The 22,305-nt window shown below is 39.8% G+C and overlaps 1 protein-coding gene across 1 annotated transcript in view; it reads right to left on the bottom strand.

Moving 5' to 3' along the window:
* The window catches only part of LOC146857563 (tubby protein homolog), a 995,297-nt gene that overhangs the window by 98,593 nt on the left and 874,399 nt on the right, over positions 1-22,305 (bottom strand). The window contains exon 6 of the mRNA XM_085648119.1: positions 10,091-10,255. Within this exon, the coding sequence (XP_085504245.1) occupies positions 10,091-10,255 (165 nt within the window). The remainder of the gene's footprint in view (positions 1-10,090; positions 10,256-22,305) is intronic.

The following is a 22,305-nucleotide window of genomic DNA, read 5'->3' as shown; positions in this document are numbered from 1 at the left end:
TCAATGGCCAAAGAAGAAAGATGAGAATCTATTGACAAAAATTCCAAAGGAGAAAAGGCTGCAAGCAGCATCAAGACTACATTGAGCTCATTGCGAAAAGTGGCTATGTTGGGTAAGGAGGAAGATGCAAGTGAAGATATGTGCAAGAAATCAGGCAGGAAATATTGTTAGAAGGACTCAAAAGTAAGAATCTCTTCTTCCTAATTCAATCATTGGTGATTGCTTGTTGTTTACTCTGTAGTTATAGATTTGTGTCGCCATTACAATTTGTGACTTTGACTTCTGTTTATCATCAGAAATATGGCAGGATTATTTTTGGGTAAATTTCTTCTCTCTCTGAGCATCTCAGTGGGAGTTACTGGACACATGCATTTTAGTATAGAATTATTTTAGAACCTACTTGTTCATTCAATTGGGCTATGGACTATTATCCTTAGAATTGCCTAACGATGTTTTAGAGTGGCGAAGTTGGGTGAGGAGGTAGTTGCAAGTAAACATATGTGCAACAATTCAGGAAGGAGATGTTGTTACAAGGACTCAGAAGTAAGAACCACTTCTTCGTAATGAAATCATTGGAGGTTACTCACTGTTTACTCCGTGGTTACAGATTTCAGTGCTACCATTAAAGAATTGTGACTCTGAATTTGATTTATCATCAGAAAAAAGTCAGGGTTATTTTTTGGTAAATTTCTTCTCTGCCTGAGCATATCGGTGGGAGTTAACAGACACATGCACTTGGGTGCAGAATTATTTGGGAACCAACTTGTCCAATCAATTTGACTACATACTATTTTACTTTAAATTGCCTAAAGATCTTCTAGAGGGGTTCTGCAGCAATGCCATTTGATGTTTATTGATGAATCTTAATTAAGTACCTTCTGATTCATTGTGAAGTTCATTATTGAAGGATAAAGTACAAAGCCACAATTTAGTCAAGAAGGAGTATATCGAGCTTGATGTATGAAAGGTAGCATATATGTATAAGTATCTATAGAATTAGTTTAAAAATACCAAAGGTATTTTTTCTTTATATTTTAGATAGAGTTCCATTGACACCTTGGAGGAGTCCATCTCAGAGGCTGATTGCTGTTTTCTTTCCAATGTTCCCTCTTCTCCACTATTCTGAATGTAGAACCTTACTTGTTCTGTGTTAGACTTTTAGTGGACAATGTGTGAATTCTCTTCACATTGGGGCATCCATGTGGAATTAGCAGGCAGGCCACAGTTATATGAATATGTAACAGTAGAGAGCAACCACATTACCTATTTTTGGAAAGGCAGAGAAGAGAGTGTTGGAAAAAATAGGTACATTATTGACAAAAAGTAACTGCGTTAAAAAGTGTGATAGGGATATTTAATTGAATGTAGCTTTAGTGGACAGAGAATAGAAATTGAAATATAAAACCTATTTATTTTGTCTCTTGTGTGATCCATATGACACATAACAAAGAGCTTGCATTTTTTTAGGGTAGCCTTTTCAGATCATAGAACCTAAGCCATCTCTGCACTTCACACTGATATAATATATTCATTTCCGAGTAGTTACTTAAAAAGGCAATATTCATTCAATTGCGAACAATTTGGGCATGTAAGAAAATGGATTACTATTTAGGGAGGTGACTGCCCACTTCAATTTAGGGCATTATGTAAAGTATTCACACAGTACAGAAACAGTAATAAAGTCAAACCGTAAAACAATAAAAATAAGAAGCTGAATTACAAAAAAAGAGTAGAATTTAATAAACAAAATGACATAAAAATGACAAAAATCTATTAAGCACAATCATAGGCATAATATTTTTTAAATCAGAAATAGTTCTAAAAACCACAAAGTGCCAGTATTGGTTAATGGGCAAAGTAGACTAGGTTCTAGGCATTATTTGAGGCTAACCGCAATTGATCCTGTGTCAGATACACCAGTCAGATTCGTCAGTTCACGGAGGTAAAGGGTACCTTTCTAAAAGTTACTTTTCTGGAACATCTATTATAAATCAAACTTCACCATTGACTCAGATTGTTATGATCTATTAAAAATAGAGGTTTCATTATTTCTCTAGCTGGCACCATTCCTGATGTATTGTATTTTAATCTGTACTCTGCTTTTCTACATATGGCAGCTAGGCTTGCCACAGTGAAAACAGCTTATAGAGTCTTGACACTGTACGGACATGGTAATATTTATTTTCTACATGTCCCACTTTTAAGTTCCATGGCTTACATAGAGGTGGCTTACTAATATTTAAATGGGAGGTTTTTACCTGTCAAAAGGGGTTATTTTGAGAGGTCGTACTACAGGAATCAGGCTACACAGGATAGGGCTGAAGTCATGTTTGCTTTGTCACACTAGTGGATGGCACAATAAGTGCTTCAGGGGCAGATATATCAAGCTATTTTCCCGTTTGCATACGGGCCAATTCTCAGAATCGGGCTGTTTGCGAATGGGAAAAAGCCTTTTGGGATGTATCATACCAAAAGGCCATCACCAAATAGGGAATCGCAAAATTTGTGATTCCCTATTTTGCAAAGGCATTTGAGGAATCGCAAATTGTGATGCCTTATATGCAGTTCTTGAAGCACCCAAGTTGTGTGAATTTGCCTTAACTAATCGCAAATTACCACCAACTTCAAAATGGACTTTTTTGCATTTTTCTAAGTGCCATGTGGCACACATACATGCACTTAGGGCATGTTGGTGCGCCACATGTGCACACATGCATATTTCAGGGGTGCAACAGGGTGTCCTTTTGAAACACTGCACCCTTAAAAATTGCATTTGCAATTTGCGAGTACCTAATGGGTACTTGCAAATTGTGAATGTCTTCCCATTCATTCCTATGGGCCTCTAGGCCAATAGGAATGAATGGGAAGGTATTCCTTAATTGCGAATCGCAATTTGCGCATCGCAATTAAGGAATACGTTGGAATCGCAATTAATATTGCGAATCCTACATACATTTCATTTTGAGAGTCCTTAATAGCAATTTGCTAAAAATCGCTATTAAGGACTCGGAAAACGATTTTTTAATACATATGCACCTATGTCCTCAGGTGGCATTTAACTTCCAGGGCAGAGGTGCACTTTTTGCGCAATATGTTAGGGACTTGGAGGCACATTGAACGTACCAGTTAGGAATAGGCCTATTCAGCGATTTTTAAAGAGGGAAACCAGCCCTTCACTAGTGTTTAGCAAGGGGAAAGTGCATATAATTCTAAAGCAAGCAATCAAAATCAGGGTCCAGCAAAGGAGAAAACCTGGGATTACCACAAAGAAAAGGGAGATTTCCTAGAGTGTAGATTTGTTTTTCCATTTCTAACAAGTTTATTAGACTAAACAGAGTCTTCATAAAGTCATTAATCAATAACCAATAGTAACATACAGATTATTAAAACAATTAACTTCATATTTTAACCACAAACATTACCATACTGCCAAGGAAGTAACAAAATTCTCTTGAGAAATCAAAAGGAGAAATGCCTCTTTCACTGTCCATAAACCAATCTTCCTCAGTATTGTATAGGTGTGCGATTCTGGGATCATAATACAAGGGAGATTTAAGTAAGATGTGGATCAGGCTTGAAGCAGTTTGAAGAGTGCAAAACATTGATTTACACCCACGCCACTCCATTTTCAATGAGTCTGTACTTTTTAAGGCAAGCCAATTCTTATCTTTTTCGGCTGTTGGCACACAGTGAGACGAGAATGAATCACAAGTAACTGGCCAGTCCATAGTCAGCTTTCATCATGCTCAGCACTGATGAAAAGAACTTTGTACTGAAATTCCCTTCAACTTTGTTTAATATTAGATGTTCTTCACACATTAAAATTTTCTTTCAGAATTCAATTTAATAAACAGTAAGTTCATTCTAGATTAGCTTTACGAGGCCATGAAGTAGAGATAATAAGGAATTCCTTCCTACAATCCCTCATGATGAATCCATCCAACTCGATAGCAACCTTCTGCCAAACTTGATCAACAAAACTTTGGATTTGATGCTAAGCAAAATTAAAGAGGGATCGCTGAAATCCCTGGGGTCAATTGATCTATCTTGTTTCATAGAACACATTCATTTTAACTAATACCAGTTTGCCATATCATTTCATATTTACACCCATCAAAATTCAGTTTTTCCAGTCCCTACAAAATATTTTTACCATGGGAAATTTGGAAGCTCATGGTGCACCCTGAAAAATTCCACCATTTCATAATGCTTAGTAGTGTATAAAGCCATGAGAATCAGATAGTTGTTTATACCTTCAACACCCAGGAACTCAAGGGTGACCCCTCATTGTACAAATATTACAAAAATTGATAGAAAACAGTGGAACTTATTTAGGACAATTGTTTTAGTGACTGATATCTGACATTTTACATACAAAATGTGGGAAATTATTTTATTTTGTTGTAACATGTTTGATGTTTTAAAGAATATTACGCACATGTGATTGAAACAAAGTTTAGAAGAAGTGAAAAAATGAGCTATGTTTTTTAAAATGAGCTATGTTTTTGCTCAACTGAATGCAGCACAGTTGTTTCTCAGGGTAGTTTTTGGGCAATCCTCACATAAGTCTGGCCCTTGATTCCCAAAGAAGGGGTCTTTCAACAAAATGGTGGCGAGCACCATGGAAGGGTAGAGTAACCATACTTAACCAAATGTTATTAGCTCATTTCAACACTGATTTATTTGACTATGTTTTTAGAATTTACCCCTGAAGCCCACTTTTCCCATTTTTCTAGCCCTACATATTAATTCCTATTTTTCTTTTAATTTTAATTTCCAACTATGCATGATTAGGTAGAGGCTAAATACATCGGTGTGAGAAAATACATTTTGGAGTTTCCAGGACAATTCAAAATCTCAGTTAAGATTACAGATTCAAGTTTATAGGAAAACTTTAAAAGTGAATACCAGATTCAGGAAACGTCATTGGGACAGATCATGTAGGCTCATTGTGAAAAGCCTAAATACAGTGAAAAGGTGTAGAAAGAATCTGCAGATACAAAAGAAATATCTTCTATGTCTCATGAGGAATTAAGAGACATAACATTCTACAAACGTAAGGCTTGTCCTATGTAGCATGACAATCATTATCTGGTTGTGAGAATGGAATTTTTCATCATGATTTTTCATCATGCATGTGGAATCACGGTGTCACAAAACTGTTGTCAGACTTCCTCTTGCAACATTTATTCCATGTGGTTATGGAAGTGCATTGCCAAGCAAGTCTCTGCCAGAAGTTGCAAGACAATCTGTAGATTTACAAAAAACTCCAGTTTCAGGCAATAAAGGTAAATTACACCTCCATACTACTACTGGGCACAAACATTTCCTTACGCAAATCACAATTACCTGGTGACTGAGCCCCACTCAAATAATAAACATAATCCTTGATAGGATGAACCACAAAAATCCTGTGCTTAACGCTCTAGCTTGGCACAAAAGCGTAACTGAGAGGCAATGTGTAAAGTATTTATGTAGCCCTCAAACAGTAGTAATAAAGTGAAAACACAGCACAAGAAAAATCCCAAACCAATTTATAAAAATAGGGAAAACTTTAGTAAATATAATGACAACAAAACACCAAAATTCCAATCATTAGAACCAGACTTACGAGTTTTTAAAATTTTAGGTGAAAATAGGACCAAAAAGTACAAAGAGACACTTCTGGCCTCACCGGGCAGAAGGAAAGCCACAAGTTCAGGCTGAAGATACACATGATAAGTGTGTCTTGCAGACATTAAATTCCACTACCTGGTGCTTAAATCTGAATTTTAAGCTCTGAACGCACGTGTAAAAAAGTTAGCACAGCCTTGCTATGTTGCAACTGAGCACCTACCAGTTTTCAGTGCGCAATATGTAAAAAAGTATTTTTGATAACTCCTTTTGGGAAACAGATAAACACCGTCTTTAGCAGAGCATATTGCTAATGAGGTAAAATAGAATTCATTAGTCAGAAGAGATTTCCATCATATATAATGATAAGGTGGCTTTTAAATTTTTTAACATTTCCTGACTTTACGTTGACCAGTTTCAGCAGTTAAGCCAGTTTCAGCAGTTAAGCTGAATCCACTTGGTAGAGCTCTGTGGGCTCTGATATAAATGAGGCCTCCTGCCTTTCCTGGATAGGTGGCCAACTGCCACTGATCAAATCCTCCTTTGAACAAAAAGAGTACTGTCTTTTGGTACACTTCTACCATGATTTTTACTTGCAAATTGGATCCTGGTGCTACTTTTCATGAATCATTGAAAGGATACATGATAATTAATCAGAACATTGTGAAACAGAAATGCTCTCAGTTCGATAAACTCAAGAATAGGGAGTAAAGCTATGAAACCAAGAGCAGGGCAAAGAGATAGGCATCACCCGTCATGAGCAAAATGCTGACCAAAAGCCCACTATATAAATATATATATAAATATTAGAAACGCTCAGTAGATGGGACTCAAAAACACCCACAGGTGGATTCAGAGTGCTCTGAAAACCTCATACAGCAGAAAGTAGGCAAAGAGATTCATTTTTTACTTCCAGCCCCCAATCTGTACATAAATGGAATTTAACACTTTTGGGGAAAGAGTAGCCCTGACAGTGACCAATAAAAGTTCTGGTTTTGTGAAGAAAATATTTTATAAATATGTTGGAGCTGATTAGAAGATGGGGGTTATGGGATGGCATGTTCAGACGGAATTCACATTCAGCCTCCTCTGCATACCGCACCCAATTCATATGGTGATGTTCTTGATAGCTCACCCACTGTCATCAACTATGCTCTATAGAACACCCATTTAGAAAGGACCTGACACCAATACAATGGTGTCTAACATGCTTTCCAATTTAGAGTGACTTGTTGAACACTATTTGCATTAGTGGTCTGCTTTGTGGGACTGGAGATTGGAGGCCTATTGTAGATGTTTTATTAAATGTACCGCATACTCTGGAAAAATATTCCCAGGTATTTCCGTGGAGTTTCATATGTAGATCTTAAACATGGACCCACACATTCTATCTGGCAAGCATGAGGAACAAAGGAATTGATGTAAATCATGTCACAACGCATGTCTGGATGCAGGGACGTGGTTCACCCATGCATAAGCTCTAAGAAAAAGATAAGCATCATTTTGTGCATACCTTAATATGCCTGTATGAGCTAGCACAATTATCTAAGCCCCTACATCACTGTCAAGGTCATCACAGATGTCTTTTACCCTAAATCTTCCAAATCCTTGAGTAAATCCCTTCTGGGACACCAAATGTCTCATGTGATGTCCATGGGCCATCAAACTATAGTTCCAACACTTCTGATTCTTGAAAGCACATCAACCTCTCACTAACATGCCCTAGGTTGGAGAATTATATCCTAAAGAATCTTGCTATACTCAGAATCTCAGCAAATGAATATGGTTAATCACTGGCACTTCAAAGGGCATTCAAGAGGCATTAAACCATCAACACTGTCAGTATTTAAATGTCAGCCAGGTTACCAAAACCATTTGATGGCAAACACTTGGTAAAGCAATGGACCCAATCAACCTCCTCAAATTCTCTATTACCAGATCCATTTTATTTCAACTCTGAAATTTTGAATATATAGGGGTAGAAATGCTTATATGATATAGGTTTCTTGCAATCTATGTAGCATTCAATGAAAGAACTGCAACAATATGAAAGAGTTTTGATATCCATGTATGCATTATCTGTCATCTGTAATCATTTGTCTTCTTGCCCATACTATTCCATTCCACAAAACTATGCTGTGTCACCTTGAGGTTCTAGACACAGAACACACTATCCAGGAAGTCAGCTAACTGGGCTCAGGGACGGAAAAGGCTCCACCCACCTTGATCCCAGCATCTGAACACTGTCTTCTGTGTGTTCTCCCCCCCCCCCCCTCCCTAAGTGGTGTCAACCCAGTCCTGGAGCCTTGGAAATAGGATGCATCTTCTCGCAGCTGCGTCAGAACAGCCACTGCACAATGCATCACTGGAGCAGGACCTTGCGTCGTAGCCTGCAGCTTCCTCAGAACTGACACTGCACAAAGCATCCTTGATGCAGGCCTTCGCATCGCAAGCCCCTCGTCTACGGCATCTTAGATGATGCAGGACCATGCATCGCAGCCCTGCAGCTTCCGCAGAACAGCTGCAGAATGACGCATCCTAAATATAGGACTTTTCATTGCAGCCCCTTGACAATGTCATCCTCGAAGATGATGCAGGACTCCACATCGCAGCATTGCAGCTCCCTCGGAACTGCAGCTGTATAATACATCCTCGACACAAGATCTTGCAACACTCCACAAACCAGTATTTAAAGTACTTTGTTCAGAAAGCCCAATTTGGTCCCTGTATCTGGTCTGCACTCCATCACGGTCGGCTTGAACTTGTGACTTTGTCCCAGTCTAGTGCAACCAGATAACCACAGTTGACGCTTTCTGCTTCTAGCCACTATTTCCGCTTAAATCTTTTAAATTGTATATCTCAAGTTCTACATATTGGATTTTTTTTTGTTTTGGGATCAAAATATTTATTCAATTTTCCTCTTTTTTTCTTAATTGGTGTGGGATTTTTCCTTGTGTTGTGTTTCACTTTATTACGGTTTAAAGTACTACATACATTCTTTATACATTGTCGGTATGGTACGCCTGACTGCTTTTGTGCCATACTACCACACGGTAAAGTACAGGTTAATTGGGAGTTTGCATGTGTTTCACCCTGACAAGAATTGTGGTTGCTGCTTGAATAAAGTTTCACCCCCCTCAACCAGTAGCTCAATTTCTTACACCCTTGTAAACATCAAGGGGCTTATTTGAGTTTAGCAGATGGGATACTCCCCTTCAAATGTGGCGGATGTCCCGCCCACCCTATTACAATGTTTAACAACTTATGTCACTTGTAATATGGTAGAGAGGATACCCATCATGTTTTCATGGAACATCCTGTCACCAAAACTTTAACTAAGGCCCCAAGTCTGTTCACCCAATCTTGAAAAAATTAAATAAAGACTGTTTTGATGGCTTCCCTCATGTCCCATTGGATGGATCAAGACATGTGTACTTCTTACATACAGGGCAGTAGTACTGCCAGTGGATCACCTTATAAGCACAAGGGCATTCTTTCACAACAACTGACCCACCTGTGCGGCCTTTGGTGGTCATCTCCTTGGGGCCACACGGGGGGGCACCATAGTTTTCCATCTCAGAATTCTTGGGAAGGCGCTCTGAGTATTTATCTTCCGCAAAGCACAATGATGACCATTCTTTGATGTCCTTAGGTCTCTTCCCAATCCAAGATGGTTGGCAGTAGTAGTAAATAAGTGGAGGGTTTCTCATTATCTCTGCATTGCAACACTTCTTTGCTCCTGCTGGTGTGTTTTCTTACTCCTGCTGATTCTTGGGCTGTTGTGTTTCTTTGCTCCTGTTGGTTCCAACACTTCTGCTGGTTCATTGATACTGACTGGTCCTTTTCTCTTCGGTTGGTGTCTTCCCTTTGGGCCCGTGTCTCTGATGGTACTCCTGTGCCCAATACTAGTCTGCTGGGTTCCTTGTCTCAGACCTTGTCATATGGAGCTGTACCATCTTCTCCAGAGGTTTTTTCCTTCTGGGTTTTTCCTCTTTGGGCTCCTACTGAAAGGCACTATCTGCATAGGTGCTAAACATGTCAGCAGCATTGTGGCAACTCCAAGCAGTCGTCCATATATCTGGCAGACAAAGACAGTTAAGAATTGGGCTTTCAGATCTTCACGCTATCCAAGGTCTTTGATCAGAAGCTTCCTACCGCTTAGGTCTCACAAAGACATGCTATTCCTATTGGATATGAATATGAGCAGACTGTTGCAATGCTGTAGAAAATAAAACCTCCGGAGTTTTTTAGATATGTGAACATGGCTAGGGGTAAATATTGTCACATGGATCTGGTGGTGCCCCAATTTTATAGAACCTCATGTAGTCTTCCTGTTGCCTTGCTTCTTACTCTGCCCTTTCTTAGATAACTGTACTCCATTCCTAGTAATTAATTATCAGTAATATATTTCATCATGGCATTTGAACTCCAAGACCTAGAGAATTAGATGTAAGCAAAGAAAAAGGGTCATCCTTACCCTTTTTCTGCATTGTCACTCTAAGATCTTGTTTGCTCTGTTGCTGACCACTGGCCACAGTATCTGCATCATCTTCATCATGCCCAGATTGTCCAATAGTTAGTATCTGAATTTGGCTTCCAATCTCTTGAACTTCATCTTGAAAAGCTGCTGGACCATCAATACCTATCAACAAAAACAGGGATAATTTTAGTGAATTTCAGAAAGGCTTGACAATTGTACCTGAAAAAACAAACTATATGTTAATTACACTTAAAGCACTTGGTGTTGATTTAGCGATTGGCGGAAAGGATACTACATCACAGAGACAGTTTTTTTCCCATCAATGTCAGGTAATACCAGGTGGTGAGGTACAGTAAAAATAAAAAAAGTGCCCTCACATCAAAGGAAAAAATCATTAGTTTTACTTCTATTTTATAAAACAGACTATAGCTATGGATTTTGGTTTGGAAATAGTAAAACGATGTAAACGTTTGATGGGTGGTAGCCCTGTTTGACGGAATCATCCGTCAAACTTTGAAAAATGTGATAGTGATTAGTGCCAATATTGGGAGCTGCCCGCAAAGCTGTCGCACATCTCTAAATTTGGTGGACCGGATGTCTATCAGGTTGATGAAGACATCCATCCATTGTACAAACTCTAAATCAGGTCATTGGTTTTATATTGCCACAGTTTGTACACAGCGTATTCTTAAAATACACAAAATTAGGTATTATTTATTGTTCGAAATCGGGTTACTGATTGATTGGTGTGTAAGCCTTGGTCAAGCAGTAGCCACAAGCCTAGTCAGGGTAAGGGACAAGCAAAACCAAAATTTTCCTGCACCCACCCCTTTGTAGCTTGGCACAGAGCAGTCAGGCTTAACTTAGAGGCAAGGTGTAAAGTATCTGTGCAAAACTGGAAACAGTAAAGCATTGAAAACACCACACAAAAAGATACCACAACAAGTTAGAAAAATAGAGCATTATTTAATATTCAAAACAACCAAATGAATAAAAAGAAATCGATAAAACCAGAGTTATGATCAAAACTCAAAACTTCAGGCCGACCACGATGGAGCGCAGGTCAGATACAGTCCCAGATTACTCCAGCTGAAGATTTACCTTCTCAGGTTTCGTGCCAAGAGTCCCATTTGGGTTGGAGAGGGCTGCAAGGAGAGCGTTGCTGGCAGTGGCCAGTGTGGCACGAAGAGCAGGCTAGGTATACCAGATGGGCGGGCTGGAGCTTTGCATTGGCGGTCCTCTGTGGGGGATAGATGCTTGCTGTGCGAAGCCCAACAACTTGATTTAAAGAGCCCAGGAGCCACACCCAGGGCCCAGGACCTGAGAGGCACCACTTGGGTGTCAGCAACTTGCTGAAGAAGGGTACAGGAGCCATTGGAGAGCCTTTGAGCCCTGAGACTCCAATCAGGAGGCCAGCTGGCTAGCCATTTAAGTCACTCTGGGGTGCTAGGCCAAGATGAAAATGAAGGTCCAGTTCTTCCCAAGGAAGGGAGCAGCAGGTCAGCACAACAGGGCAGCAGTTAATTTAAAGCAACAGTCCAGCAGAGTGGCAGTCCTTGTAGCAGCACAGCAGTCCTTCTTGCTGGCAGAGTATCCAGAAGTGTACTGAAGAGTTTTTGTCGGAGGTCCTTCTTTTGTATACAGTTGCGCCTTTGAAGTGGGAAGAAGCTTCTAGAGGCAAGCCTTTGAAGTGCACATATGCCCTGCCTTTCCTACCTTGATTCTGGATCAACTAAAGGGAGTATGCAGCCATTTGTGTGGAGACAGGATACAGCCTGCTCAAGTGCAAGTAGGGCTGTGCCCAGCTCCTCCCTTCTATCCTGCCAGCGATGGCCCATCCAGTCACACCTAAGCTCCCATTGTGTGTAGTTGTCTAGGAGTAATACACAAAGCCCAACTATCACCCGCACCCTGTCCTGTGACCCAGAGACAGGCTGCAGGCACCAAATGGCTAAGGCAAGAAAGTGCCAACTTTCTATGAGGGGCATTGTCAGAACGCTAATTTAAAATCCGACTTCATAATGTTAGGATTTTAAATTAGGGCTCCAGAGACACCAAACATGAACTGCTAATCTCTTCACATTTGGAAATTACACTTATAAAATGTAATAAGGCAACTGCAATGTTATCCTATGAGAGATAGTCCTTGCAGTAGTTAAAAACAAATTTAGGATTTTTCACTACCAGGACATGTAAAACATAAAAGTACATGTCATATATTTCACATACATTGCACCCTGCCCTCTGAGCTATCCAGGACTTACTCTGGGAATGACTTATGTATATTAAAAAGGAAGGTTTGGGCCCAGCAAAAGGTTTACTTTGCCAGGCCGAAATGACAGTTTAAACTCCTCCTGCAGGCCCCGCAATGGCAGGCCTGAGGCATGGTTTAAGGGCTACTTAAGTTTTGGGTGGCACAATCAGCGCTGCAGGCCTACTAGTAGTATTTAATTTACAGGCCCTGTGTACATGTAGTACTGCTGTACTAGGAACTTATAAGTAAATTGCCATTTGTCTATATGCCAATGTTACCATGTGTCAGGGAAAGAGCACAAGCACTTTAGTACTGGTTAGCAGTGGTGAAGTGTGCAGAGTCCTAAGGCCAGCAAGGATGAAGCCAGCAAAAACTAAGGGGCTGAAGGCAATAAATTAGGTGAAACGATACCAAGGATGCTAGGTCTAACATGTATAATGGTTCATATCCAACTTAGGTATACAATCTTTATTGTTGAACCTGCGATTATTAGTGCAATATGCATCCAGCATTTGTAGACAATCTACCATCATTAATGTTTTGCAAAAACAATAGACTTGTAAGAAAGAGAGTTGCTAAGTGGAATGGATTTGAGTCTACCACGAGGACTAAATCCACAAACCTCTCAGGGTAAAACGCTGTTTTAATCATTTAAACCTGAGCTGTACCACCTGGTAGCTTTGGCAAAGAGCAGACAGGCTTACCTTGGGAAAGTGTGTAAAGTATTTAGCAGTGAAAAAACTGTTAAAAAGTCAAAAATGAATACAATAGAAATCTCATAACAACCTTCTAAATATATAGAACTTTAAACAAGCAAACTGACACCATAATGACAAACATTCAATAAGGGGACTTGGAGCTATAAAATTTGTAAAAATTGAAGACAAAAAGCACCAAAACATAAAGTAAAGCACCAATAAAAAGTCATTGTTCATGATTGACCAGGATTGTGGCATGATTTCAAGAAAACCGCAATGGAGCGCAGGTCATATACACCAAATAGGTCACCCTGATCAAAGGTTTTTCCTTCTGACTTAGGGCCTGATTCAGATCTTGGCGGACGAGTTACTCTGTCACAACGGTGACGGATATCCTGTCTGCCAAAATATATCTCCCATTATATCCTATGGGATTTATATTTCAGCAGACAGGATACCCATCACCGTTGTGATGAAGTAACCCATCCACCAAGCTCTAAATTAGTCCCTTATTCTATGAAATGGAATGTAAAATTCTCAAATGGGGTAAGGTTATAGGCAGTTTCAAACGAAGTCTTATCAAAACCAAGTACCTGCTTGAGTTCCTGCTAAAGCTATTTTGTTTTTTGTGGACAAAGCTCTGAGCAGATCAAGATTTCCAGCTTCAAACCAAATCTCTTTTATGGAACTCCAAATCCTCAAGCAGGGCAAGCCTGAAGCTGTACCCACCGCAGTAGCTGTACCCATGGAAGTCCACTCAAAATAAGGAACTTTTGCCACAGATACTCCAGAGGTCTTGAAAGTCCTTAGTCTCAACTTTTCAGACTTCCTAGAGACGCTTCTCTTTGTCACTTCTAAGGCTGCCAAGACCTCAGAGACAGCAGTTAGAAGTGATTACTCATTCCAAACAAGACCACACCCAGGGTGCAGTTCAGGTCCAGTAGCTACTTGTCAGATGGCCAATTCATGAAAAAGTATCCAGCAGTGTGTTGTTCCCCTGAAGCCACTGTGGAGGTGCTACAACTGACCCTTGGATTCTACTTCTTAGTCCTGGATTCAAGAGAGAACATTGGGAACATTTTTCATACCTTACTAAGGGGATGCACTGACAAGGACCAACTGCTGGCAGGCTAATGCTTAATAACCTATTGACGGTTTAGGCAGAGGAAGTCTAACTTTTTAAAAGTCCCATTTACTTAATTTTGATAAAAATCCAACTTCACTACTAAACTGGAATTTTTTAAAAACACAAAAAATAGTGTTTCCTACAAAAACTTAGTGTTGTAGCTTAACAAAATAGTGTTTGAATTATCCTGTTAGCTTCTCGCAGACCAAGGATAGCAGAGTAAAACATTTATTTAGTTTTCCTGTTAGACAACAACTGCCCTTTTATGGTGTCTAGATATTATAGTTACATGCCTTGTGTGATACAAAGACTACTTAGGGTTGGTGTATTTAATAACTAAAAGTAGAGTTATTTGTTTTCAAAAAGAGTTATTTTGACAGGTTTGCCTGCAGGTATAAAATCTGTAAACCCCAGGCTACATTAGTAGGCCTGATGCCATCAATCAAACAGTCAGGATTTATAAAGTGCACTAATCACCCGCAAGGGTATCTAGGCACTAAGAACCAAGCTGCTCAGGTGGCATCAATTTAAGACCCATGTCTTGAGTCCCCATCTGAGCTCCTGAAGAGAGGGTGAAGCCCCAGAGATGGAGGGGAAGGACGTTCCAGGACTTCACAGTGAGGTAGGAGAACAAGTGTCCTACACTGTTGCTTCGGTGGATGTGAGGGGTGTGAGCGAGTTAGAGGCTTTGTAGACTTGAGTCAGAATCTTGAATTGGCATCTCTTTTGGAAGGGGAGTTTCTTCAGGAGAGGGGTGATGTAGGTTCATCTCGGGAGGTTGAGGATGAGTCTGGCTGCTGAGTTCTGAATGGTATATATTCTCTTCAGGAGGTGTGTTGTAATTTCTGCATAGAGTGGGTTGCCATAGTCCAAACGGCTGTGATGAGGGTGGGAGTGACGGTGTGTCTGGTGGAGAATGGGAGCCATTTTTTAAGATCTTTCTGAGCATGCGCAGAGTGAAGAAGCAGGCGTAGGCGACTGCCCTAATCTGGTTCTTCTTGGTGAGTTTGCTGTCCAAGATAATGCCGAGGTTCCAGGCGTGGTCCGAGGGGGTGGGAGATGGTCCCAGTTGAGCAGGTGATCAGGAGTCATTCCAAGGGGAGGAGTTTTTCCTGAAGATCAGTACTTCTGTATTGTCTGCGTTGAGCTTCAAGCAGTTGATTTGCATCTAGTCGGTGACACTAGTCATGCACAAGTGTAAGTTGTCCCTTGTGGTGGAAGGGCATACGAAAAGAGGATGAGCTGGGAATTGTCTGCATAGGAGATAATGTTCAGTCTGTGGTTTCTGACGATATTGCCTAGGGGGCACATGTAGCCGTTGAACAGAGTGGGGCTGAGGTACAAACATTGAGGGACGCCACAGATTATGTTCTTGGGCTCCGGGGTAGAAGGTGGATTCTCGGCGAGGAAGGATGTGATCCATTTGAGGGGGCTCTCTTTGATTCCGATGTGATGAAGCCTCTTGACCAGGGTGTGGTGGGACACAGTGTCGAAGGCCACTGAGAGGTCAAGGAGGATCACAGCAACCACATCTCCTGGACTAGGAGGGTTGTGATGTCATCAGTGGCTGCGATCAGGGCAGTTTCAGTGCTGTGGTTCATACGAAATCTGGATTGGGATGCGTCCAGAAGATCGTTGTTCTCAAGGTATTCTGTGAGTTGGTGGTTGATGGCCTTTTCAAGGACTTTGGCAGGAAAGGGGAGCAGGGAGATTGGCCAGTAGTTTTTGAGCTCATATGGGTTGGTGAATGGTTCTTAAGGACGGGTTTGACATCCATGTGTTTACATTCATCTGGGAAGGTGGCCGAGCTGATGGATATGTTAAAGATCGCTGTGAGCCTGATGCTGAATAGCTTTGATGCGAAGGTTGAACATTTGTTGGGGACAGGAGTCCGTAGGTGCTCCTGAGTGAACGGAGTGCATGATGTCAATGGTGCTCTGCATTTTGAGCTGGTCGACACTGTGATCTACTGGTCAGGGCTTGTGACTGTGGGAGCAAGGAGGCTGAGGATGTTGGTGGCAGCGGACTGGGTTTCAAAGTTTTTGAAGATGGAAGAGATTTTGTCTTGGAAGAAGTCTGCCAGGGTGTATCGGAGATCTTGGGTCGGGTGATGATGTTTTCTGAATCAGAAGAATTGGAGAACTCCTTTACGATACTGAAGAGTTCTTTGCTGTGGTTGGAGCTGGCTTTGATGCGGTCGCCTAGGGAGTTCCTTCATGTCTCTTTGAAGCTCCGGTGGTAATAGCTGAGTGATGTCTTGAAGGTTGTCCGGTCGGTGGACTCCTTGGTGGTGTGCCACATTCTTTCCAGTTGCTTGCAGTTGGCAAACAGCATTTATAACGCAGTCTAAACCATGAATTACCTATACGATGAAGCCTTAACCATGCTTCAGTCTTTACCACGCAGGTTATTACAACGCATAGGTCTAAACCACAAGGGTCATTACCACCCATCTCTTTACAATGCATTTTAGATATAGACATTTACAACGTATGTCTTTACCATGAGTGTCATTAACACGCATTTATTTACCATGAGGGTCATTACCACAAATGTCTTTACCACGCATTATTACGTAAGTTTATGGGAATATACATAGGTAATTATATGTTATAGATATTTGGTAAATATTGATGATAACATTATAAAAAAAATGTTTTTATAGTAACTAACTTTTAAGAATGGAATGCAAGGGATATAGGGGTATTGGGTAGCGAAGTGTATTAATACTCGGGCATTAATTGTAATACTTAACAATTAACGGTTAAGTATTGCAATTGTTGTAAATGAATATTAATATTACATTTTTATATATTTTTAACAATTGTAACACTACTATTTAGGGACGAGATGCAGGGGACATATGGGTAGTGGGTGGGGAAGTACAAAAATGCTCGGGTATTAATTTTAATACTTTCAAGTATTAAAATTGTTGTAATTTTTAAAATTATATATATGTTTTACAATTGTAACAATACCACTTAAAGACAGGATGCAAGAGATATAGTGATATTAGGCGAGGAAGTGTATTGATACTCGTATATTAATTTTGGTACCTGAGCATTAATAAGTAAAGGTCTTTTTTTAAAGGGGGTAATAAATTCAAAACTCAGTGTAAGTACTAACATACCTAAATTATTTAAAAAAATGGAAAAAGTAAATTAAAAAATATATATATAAAGATACATTTTTAACAATTATAAGGCAAAAGAGAAAAAAATCACACATGGGATTCTTATAAAAGTTATTAATAAATAGAGTAAAAAATGACCAAAAATCTAATTAATGAGTAAACCATATAAAAAATTGTACAAAAATCTAAAACATTTTTTGTCATATGTATAACAATATTTTTATCAATTTATAAGTGTTTTACCCCGGTGTTTCTCTGAATTCAATGTTGAATATTGTCCTTTTTTCCTTTTTCCTTTTAGGTTTGATACTCGTGATTGTATGTCTATTATTCAGTCAGTGGAGTGTCGCGATCAAGATTGGAAGCAAGGAAGAGTTGTGGTCAGGTAAGAAAAATTCCATTTACATTATTAAGTATATAGGTGGCTATGTTTATTATAATGTAGAGGGGGTAGGTAGTGAGATGGTAAACAGTGATAAAATGTATGTTTTATTTCTTTTTACCTCTTTTTCCTTTTCATGCAGTTTGTGTTCGTATGCCCATGTCGCGATAGTTTTTTATTTGAAAATTAGGTTTAAAATGTTGAAAGAAAAATTGTTATGACTTTTTTAAACCTATTTGAAAGAAAAGCAACATTTTTTTATTTTTGGGCTACGGTTTGTAAAACTGTTTGGAGAACTTTCGGGGAAAAGACCATGTGGCTGCTAGAGAAAATAGATGTTGTTTATTCACTACTATAGGGTTGGTGTTTTTAAATTTGGATTTGGAGTTTTAATTTTGATGGTTATGATTTAATCAACAGAATTTTCAATTCAGATGTCAAATTTTTGGATTGCTTATATCCACATGTCTTGATTACTACTGTTTTTTTTTGTTCCATTTGTTTTTGGAGATTGGATTTTCTTACTGACGATTTAAAAAAAAAAGATTTGGTTTTCGGATTTTAGCTTTTCACAATTGTGTTTTTAGTACTGAAATTGTATTTATTTCTATTAATTGGCCTGTAGGCAATGGATTTAAGTTTCAAAATCAAGCGTTTTGGGGAGTTTACCTGTTTTGTGGATGTTGATTTGTTTATATGGATTATTGGAGTACTGTTGACCCTTGGTGAAAATTCACCAAGAGTTGAAGAAAGAAGAAAACTACAGGTTGGAACCCAAAAATACCTTTACTTCGGTAAAAAAAAAACTCAAAAATTACCAATTGAATTGTATCCAGTTGTTATAACAGGCAAGTAATTAGGAAAATATTAGTGAGGGTTAGTAATGTAACATATATGTAATACTGTCCAGGTAGTCTGCAGCCACCATCAGTAAAAACTGGTGAATTTGAGCCAATAGTTTCTCGGACACTTCTTTACAATTTTAGAAAAATTGCCAAAAAGTGATATAGGTTTGGGTGATGTTTACCAACTGTTTTATTGAAGGAATTGTGTTATCCCTCAATGGCATTGTTAGTCTTTGCACCTCCCTCTATTCAAATGGAAACCTTGGCTGCCTCCTGTGACCCGACCTGCCTAGATGGCCAATACATGTATCTTCAAAATAATTTAGTAGGGTGAAATTTCTTCTCATTTTCGGTAAAATACTCTGATTCAGCAATTGGTGTTTAGAACTCACCTACACTGTCAGGAGGTACAAAGCATAAGGCAGTTAGTTCTCTTAATTCATATTGAAGTTTACTGCTTGATAAGGAACCCTTAACTAAAGATGATTTTTAAACTTTTCAAAAATATGCCTGTGCAAAGTGAAAAAAAATCTTTGAATTTGGGTGATAGGATAACTTTTGATAGTTGTGTCAGTCATTGATATTTTGAAGTCAATTCTTACTTTCCTAGGACTTTTACTCATTGTTTTGTATTTTACCTCTGTTAATAATTGAGTGTACATCGACGATTGCTTGTCAGGGAATAAACTATACACTAATTTGACAGTTGTGTTATTTATGTTAGCATGAATAGTGTAAATTTGGATGAATGAATGGCGTGTTGATTTAAAAGTCCCATCCATCAACCAAATTTCACTATTCTCAAGGGATAAAAAGTTGTGGGTTGTGCTAAATATTAGTATTCTTTTCTGAGGGTTTTTGTTGTCATACAATAGAAAAGGTCCATCAGAGAAAGTAATACTTAATTCTGGGGGAATGTTCATGTCAGAATAAGTTTGTGGGGTTACATGTTGGGGATAACTTGCCTGTTTTTGTCTTTGCACCATTCTCCTAAGATTAGGAATTATGGGCATACTACTAGCTATATGCATGTAATGGTTTTGGATACTTGCCTCAAAATTGAGCTTCAGGGCTGATTAGAGGTGGATGCAAGTTCTTTAACCTTTTGTACGTTTTCATGTACTTCAATCTCCATTGCGGAGTAATTATGCTCAGTTGTCTTCTAGAGTAACTACGGTGTCTTCCAGAGTAACCGCTCTGCCTGTGAAATGGGACGAAATACACTGCACACACTTCCAAAGACTCCGGGCTCAATTAGCCTCTCCTTACAATTAAGGTAGCTACCAAACTTTAAGAGTCTGTTTGCCTCTCCTGGATTCACATAATTTGTTTGATTGGCTGATGCCATTGATGTGAGTTCTGTTAAAGAAAAGAAATAGAAAAAAGTATTTGTTTTTTCAGTTTCATGCATTTTTGTCTTTTTTTTTGCCTGGTAAAGGCATGGAAAATGCATTGTTAATTTTTGCATTCTGTGGGGATAGATAAAAGTTTAGATGCTCTGTTGAAATGAGTAATGTATTGCTTCTTAAGTTTTTTAACCTGGAAAAAAATAGTTTGTTATGTTAGAAGAAATGTAATGTCCAGTTTTTTCCCTAGGGATTTGTGTGTTGTTGGTTTTTAGGTCAACCCTAGCGGCAGCGTGCATGCTCTGCTCGCTCTGCGCAACTGCTATAGTAGAGTATGGGAGAGAAGTCCGCGCCCACTCTCTGCCCATATTTTTCATTGGCTTGTCTCATTGTCTTTCGTAAATGCTGCCTTCAGGTTCGTTAATAGGCTTGTTAGTCCCTCCTTAGTATGGCCTTGTCTTCCTTTGTAACCTCCCATGGCCACTGGGCCCTTTACTTTGGTTGTTACACGGGACCTGTTATTTAGTCTGTAAGCACTATTTTCTTTATTGAATTTCTCTTACTGCAGGCCGGACATGCGCTGCTTTAGCTGAAATCGCTTGTGTTTTTTTAAGCAGCAGGGCCATAACAAGGGTGCCTGCTTTCAATCACTTTAACCCAGCATTATCTCGCGTCTGTTTCAACCCCCCAAGTAAAATGGATTTAGAAATGATTAGCAAATAAAGTCATGTGAATTCCAGGTAGCAAATCATTGTGTGCTAATAGGCTGAAGCTGACAACAGTACATCTGTGTTACATGTCATCTGTACTAAAGCCACCTGACAGGGTTGTTTTCAAAAGCCTGTTTTATTAACAACACCACCACCAATACTACCCTCACCATTACCACCACCACCAATACTACCACCAATACCACAACCATAAATACCATCACCAATACCACCACCAATACCACAACCACCACCAATAACACCACAACCACCACCAATAACACCACCACCACCAATACCACCACCTCCACAACCACCAATACCACCACCACAAATACCATCACCAATACCACCACCAATACCACCACCACCAATACCACCACCTCCATGACCACCAATACCACCACCACCACCATTTCCACCATCACCACCAATACTACCACTATCAATACCACCACCACCAGCACCGCCAATACCATCACCACCAATACGTCCACCACCACCACCAATACCACCACCACCAAAAATACCACCACCACCAATACCACCACCACCAATACCACCAATACCGTCACCAATACCACCACCACCAATATCACTTCCGCACCTCTCACTCATTAGTAATAGCTAGGGCACTGTATGAGGCCAGAGCTGCAGCTGAGACCATCTCTCCCTCACTCCATACCTGCCATAAAACACACATGCTGCCATGCACAAGGAGGTGAAGCCAGGACCCTACTACAGCTGGAGTGTTTTTTATTAGGCCAAAGATAGAAATGACATTACGCAATGCCACACTGCACACTCAAAAGACATAGAGGGCAGGAAATAGCCCCCCTCTTGCTCTTTCTCCTGAGCCACGACAGTGTAATCACAGAGCGAAAGGTGTTGGAGCGCTTTGTTAGTGTTTATAGCTCGAATCATATGTAACTCTCTCATCACACTTTGTGTCTGTGTAATTTGCAGCACTTACACATCTTTACTGCACTATTCATCACTACTTAGAAGACGTCGCAGGCTGGTCTCTTTCTCTGATATTTACAATCTAACAAGCAGTCGAGAAGACACTTTATTGGAATGCAATAGGTCTTGCATTTGCGAGAGTTTAAGCTATTAATATTGTAAATGAAAATGCCTTTTATTTATGTTTTAAAACCCAAAACATAAATAAAAGCCACTGTCATTTATAATGCTATTAGCTCAAACTTGTGTGAATGCAAGACCTATTGCAGTGCAAATCCTTGTTGAAGGAAGTTATTTATAGTACGTATGTGTATTTTCAAGTGTTTTTTGGGGAAATGGTTATTTTTTGCAGATTTGTGTGCCGATTCCGATCCGTTAAAAAAATTTACCGTCCGACTCGTATCCGTATTTTTTTACGTACGAATCGTACAAGTCCCGTACAAGCGGCGAAGTACGATTCGTACGTGAAAAATACATACGAATGACCTCGGGAAAAGTCTACGAGACGTCCCCGGACAGTTTTACGTATGAGTCGTAAAACTGAAGTCCGAGCGCACAAGTCTGATCCGTACCGGCGTCCCGAATACACAAGCGTATGGAAAACGTTCCGTACGGAGCGAACTTTGCATGACCCCTACTCCGGGTACACTTGTGCCCAGGGTACGAGTCGTACGCCCCCCCCCAGCCTCTCACCCCTCCCGCGTACGTCCGCACTGTACCCCCCACCCCCGTATGTACGGTTCGTACCCCACACC

The sequence above is a fragment of the Triturus cristatus genome, chromosome 3_2 (genome assembly GCF_964204655.1).
Source record: "Triturus cristatus chromosome 3_2, aTriCri1.1, whole genome shotgun sequence".
NCBI classification, from domain to species: domain Eukaryota; kingdom Metazoa; phylum Chordata; class Amphibia; order Caudata; family Salamandridae; genus Triturus; species Triturus cristatus.
Note: the sequence above shows the minus strand (reverse complement) of the source record. Positions and strands in the feature narration are given on the sequence as shown.